This window comes from Aegilops tauschii, chromosome 3 (assembly GCF_002575655.3).
Source record: "Aegilops tauschii subsp. strangulata cultivar AL8/78 chromosome 3, Aet v6.0, whole genome shotgun sequence".
Classification (NCBI taxonomy): Eukaryota; Viridiplantae; Streptophyta; class Magnoliopsida; order Poales; family Poaceae; genus Aegilops; species Aegilops tauschii.
The window spans coordinates 595930875-595936566 of NC_053037.3; the positions used below are offsets into that span (position 1 = coordinate 595930875).

At 40.6% G+C, this 5692-nt stretch overlaps 1 protein-coding gene across 1 annotated transcript; it reads right to left on the reverse strand.

Annotated features, from left to right (window-relative positions):
• Positions 1–876: 876 nt before the first annotated feature.
• Positions 877–1785, reverse strand: LOC141020778 (uncharacterized). The gene is made up of 2 exons (XM_073495720.1): positions 1220–1785; positions 877–1078 (listed from the first exon to the last, which is right to left on the reverse strand). Exons 1-2 carry the CDS (start codon positions 1783–1785, stop codon positions 877–879), a joined length of 768 nt encoding a protein of 255 aa, XP_073351821.1.
• Positions 1786–5692: the final 3907 nt, after the last annotated feature.

Here is a 5692-nt window from a genome sequence, read left to right on the forward strand (position 1 = left end):
TAGAAAATAGACAATGCATGTGGGGTATGTATGTGGGTTCATCCAATAGTCAAAAAATAAGAAGTAAAAAAAAATCAAGGGTGTTGGTATATATGCGACGTGAAACAAAAACCTACAACTTTCGTGTACCAATGATTTGCGAAAGAAACTAAAGGATATTTAGACAACGGCAAATGTTTCTTCCACGCCGGCAAGGAAGCAGCAAGCTTAATTAGGCATGCCTCCCTCCGTACAGCGGAAACCGTATGTGGCTCCCAATGAGGTGTCATGCGCCAAAAATAGACAAACAACAACGAGAACTATATATATAGAGAGAGGATTAAAGTAAAGTTGAGATGGACTCGGAGAATCAGAGGAAGACCATGGTTGGGGAAGGTGCATGTAGGTGCTCATGTCCAAATAACGGAACAGGGCAGTGTGGTGGTGGGGGCATTGAGGGATCTACGTTGCAACATGGGTGACCGTGTGTAACAATTAAGATTTTTGCTTGGTCCGACATGCGTAGTTTACAAATCAAAACCAAGATTTTTTGCCCGTCAAGGCTTTGGTGACGCGAGACCGCAAAAAAAAAGGTTTTGGTGACGGAAGGAGCTAGGCGATGACGTGATCGCCGGTCAAGGTTTTGGTGACGCGACACCGCAAAAAAAAAAATTTGCTGACGCAAGGGAGCTAGGCGCTAATGTGATCAAATGGTTTCCTAAGTACGAAATGAGGAGCAACCAACATTTTCCTCCAATCTCGAGCACATCTTTCTTTCCCTTAAACACAACATTACAAATCTTATTTGAAGTTGTGCGGTACAAATCCATAATTGGTAGATCTGGCTAGCTAGCTAGCATGAACATAGACGAAACAAGGATTATATAGATTCCTCGATCAGGCAGTGGCCTTGCTTGGCCTGGGGACGTACTTGCGGAGCCAGATCTGATGATGCCCGATCGAGATCTTGACGAGCCTCTCGCCATTGAGCACCAGCTTCACGATCGCCTCCGTCTTGAAGATGATCCGGCCGTACATTGGCATGTGGCGTCCCTTTGTCTTCTCCATCAGCACCCTCACCACGCAGTCACCCCACTTCCTGCACCCATGCACCTCCAATCATCAGACATGATCATCATGCATGCATGCAGATCTGAGTAGATCCACGTATATAAACTTAATCAATAGTTCTAGACATCGAGTAGAGTGTATCTCATTCTCATTCTCAGTGCACACTTACTCTCTGAAGTACTCAAAGATCTCCTCACGGTGGGGGGGCATGCCCTTGGAGAAGGTGATGAACATGGAGCGGCAATCCTCCGGCACGGCCACAAGCTGGGAGGTATAGGGCGCCATGAGCTCCGGCGGGTTGCCCACCAGCCCAGTTTCGGAATTCCGGAGCAGGACGTGCAAGCGGTCATCAAAAACAAACTTGCCGGCACCGTCGAGGAAGTGGGCGACGCCGTGGACGACGAGGTCCTGGTGGATGGCGAAGAAAGCCGGCTCGATGCGGACGCCGCCTTGCATGCAGAGCGCAGAGATGAGCGGGATGGGCGGGAGCACGGGCAACTGGTGGCGGAGGCACTTGAAGACGGTGTTGGCCTCTTCTGCGACGACGTCGACGGCGTCAGGCGCCATGGCTGGGACGTGGTGTATGGCGGAGATGGTGCCCTGGTCCAGCCACACGAGCAGCGCCACCACGTTCTGGGCCTGCTCCGGGCTGCCGCACACGGACACGAGCCGCTCGTACGCCTGCCGCACGACGCTGTACATGTACAACACCTCGCGCACCGTCATCGACGCCATGGTTGCTCTTGCACCGGCCGGCCGGAGAAGAGAAGATGGATGGCTCGCCTGAGAAGCTAGCAAGAGAGGAGCGAGGAAGGGGTGATGGGTCGATGGGGAATGTACCGATATTTGTATCTGTTCCGGCGACGCGGCTGTGCTCCGGCCGATGGAAGGTTTAATGATGTGCCAAAAATGGGCTAGCGGGAAACAGCTATCTTTGAATCAGTTGCTCTTTGTTCGTTAGTTGGTTTTACATCCCCTTTTGTTTTCAGTTCATTTTACATCCTAAAAAGTATACATGTGTATCCTGGTAAATTTGCACTCCCTTTTTTCTTGGTACTGGTTAATGTTATACTCACTATTTGTTGTGTTTCTTTTCATGGTTTTCTTCGGGTGTTTGTTTTCTTTGTTTCTTTTTCTTTTTGCACCGGGTTTTCTTTGGATTTCTTGTTCCCTCCATTTTCTTCTTTTTTTTATTTTGTTTCTTTCCTGGTTTTTCTTTTTCCCTTGTTAGACTTCGGTTTTCTTTGCCTTTCTTATTGGTTTGCTTTGTTTAATTTATGTTTCTTTGTCGGTTGCCATTATTTTCCGTTTTTCTTCAACACATATCTAATTTTTAATGTGTTTGTTCTTTTTTTTGTTTTTTTTTTGTTTGTTAATTTGTGGTTTTTGTATATATTTTTTTTATTTTTTTGTTTGGTCTTTAGACTTCGGGGTTATTTTTCCTGTAGTTTTTCTTTGGTTTCTCCTTTGTTTCTTTCATGGTTTTCATCGGGTTTTCTTTTGTTTCTCATTTTCCTTTTTTTGTTTTTTTCTTGATTTTTAATGATCGTTTTGTTTTTCTTTGTTTCTTTAAGGTTTTAACTATTTTTCTTTTTTTTCACTTATTTCTTTGGTTTTCTTTTTCGTTTTTATTGTCTTTCGTTTCTTTTTTTAATTTTTTTTAATTTTCTTTGTTTCTTTCGGTTTCCATTATACAATTCTTCGTATACATCAAGCACATTTTTATAGTACACATTTAACATTTTTCAAATATGGATTTAATATGTTTTAATTCATGCTCTACATTTTTTCTATAGACATTATTAACTTTTTTCCAATTCTTGATTAACATTCTTCAGATACTAGATTAACTTTTTTTGAATACATTTTTCTATACACATTTTAACATTTTTAGATGCTTGATTAACATTTTTTAGATACGAGATTAACATTTTTCTAATCCATGGTCAACATTTTATCTATACACATTTAATATTTCTCAAATACTTGTTTATTTTTTTTCAAATGCTTAATTAACATTTTCTGAATACATGGTTTTTTTCAGACGCATTGTCTTTTTGTTGTATACATGAGGAACATTTTCTTTAAACACATTTGAAATGCTTGGTTAATTTTCTTTAATACATGGTCACATTTTTTCTACATGTTTTTTATTTTTTTAAATGTTTGATTAACATTCTTCAAATACAAGTTTTGCATTCGTTGATACATGATTAACATTTTTGAATACATGGTCAACATTTTTTGTGTACACATTTTAAAATTTTCAAATGCTTGATTAACATTCTTCAAATACAAGTTTGGCATTCGTTGATACATGGTCAACATTTTTCCTATACACATTTAAATATTTTCAAATGCTTGATTAATATTTTCCAAATAATTGTTTAACATTTTTTAAATATATTATCAACTTTTTTAGACGCAAAAAAATATGTTATCAACTTTTTCACACACATTATACATTTTCTGTATACATGAGAAACATTCTGTTTATACACATTTAACATTATTCAAATGCTTGGCTAACAAACTTTTCATATATGTTATGTAATTTTTTTCTATAGCATATTAATTTAGAATATGCGGTAGTATAACCTAAAGAAAATAAACGGAAAAATGTGGAAAAAAACCGAGGATGTGGCCTCCCGCGCGGTTTGGCCGGCCCATTTTCGGAGGATCCTGACGGAAGAGCACACTAGGTGTCGCTATAAGCGAGATATAGCGCTGCCTCCGATTAGATTGCGACCTAGCTACAATGGCAGAGTTTTGGCTAGACCATGCTGGGCCAATGCCTCCTAGCCCAATATTTTTCTTTTCTTCTCAATACCCTTGTTAAATGGGCTAAATCTTTACGAAAACCAGCTTAAAACTTCTTTTGCTTGCCCTCCCAGTCCATTTACCCACCAGTATTAGGGCTCAAACTCCGCTACTGACAAGCTAAGCCTATCTAGGAGTCCATTGCCCGTTCAACCACCATGGTGTCCAAAAAACAAGGCCTAACAAAGCGGGAAACAACCTAGACTCCTAGAGTTCATCCCGTGGTTTGGTTTGGTTTCACATCGTTGTGCGCACTAGTAAGTAATACGGGCATTGCACATGAAAACTTGGATAATCAAAGTATGACCAAATGTTGACATATTTTATTGTAATATGTGTATAATGTTTTAAGGCACATGGGTAAACTATAAGATGCATATTTAGTTCTTTAGGAAGTGTCTCCGTTAGGTACTTCGAATTAAATTATTGATGGAAATATGCCCTGGAGACAATAATAAAGTTGTTATTATTATATTTTCTTATTCATGATAAAGGTTTATTATTCATGCTAGAATTGTATTGACTGGAAACTTAAATACATGTGTGGATACATAAACAAATACTGTGTTCCTAGTGAGCCTCTACTAGACTAGCTCATTGATCAAAAGATGGTTAACGTTTCCTAACCATAGACATGAGTTGTCATTTGATAACGGGATCACATCATTAGGAGAATGATGTGATGGACAAGACCCAACCGTTAGCATAGCATATGATCGTTCAGTTTATTGCTACTGTTTTCTTAATGTCAAATACATGTTTCTTCGACCATGAGATCATGCAACTCCCGGACTCCGGAGGAATGCCTTGTCTTCCATCAAACGTCACAACGTAACTCGGTGATCATAAAGGTGATTTACAGGTATCTCCGAAGGTGTCTGTTGAGTTGGCATGGACCGAGACTGGGGTTTGTCACTCCGTATGATGGAGAGGTATCTTTGGGACCTCTGAAGATACAGGATCACAAGAAGCTTGCAAGCCAATTGACTAAGGAGTTAGTTATGGGATGATGTATTACGGAACGAGTAAAGAGACTTGCCAGTAACGAGACCATTCAAACAGACGGCCCACCCGCAAGCCTCGTCTGCCAGCTTGGCTTGCAGGCCCGGAGTGGGCTTTGGGCCCAAATCACCCAACGCGTGTATAAAGCCTCCCCTATACTCTCCTGCGTGAGATGGACGACATGCAACGGCTAGATGCTTAGATAGAAAGTACTTGAGCTCCCATCTCCTCCCGATCCCCCTCCTCCTCTGTAATTCGAACTCGAATCCATGGTGTAATAGATCGAGAGTTGACAATGCCTTGCCCCGGGAGAAAAAATAGTGTGCATTTAGTTTTAGTGAGAATTATATGTGCAAGCATGACCCTGTGTGCACGCCTGAGAAGGAACATTTAGATTCTAGGTTTCGCCATGTGTGAAGTAATCAATCCACTATTTTTTCCATTCATTGATCGAGGGGATTTAAGGTATGAAGTTTATACATTTAGGTCATGGGTTTTGTTAGGTCATCGCATGCAAGAGAAGGCCGTAAATTATTCAACTTATTTTCCTATTCATTCGAGGGGATTTGAACATACGAAGTTCCATAATATGAAAGTGAGGCATGTCACAGATATAGTATAACCAGAGTTAATTCTACTATGTTGTTTATCCATTCATTGATCGAGGGGATTTAAGGTGTGAAGTTCCATGATATGGGGGTGGGTGGGGTCTTCTCTTTTCAATGCATCTAGCTCATGTAGTCTGGTGTTTTCTTTTCTGTTCCTCGGGTAGCAATCCTCAAGATATTTAGGGCTAGCTAGCTCATGTATTTAAGAACGT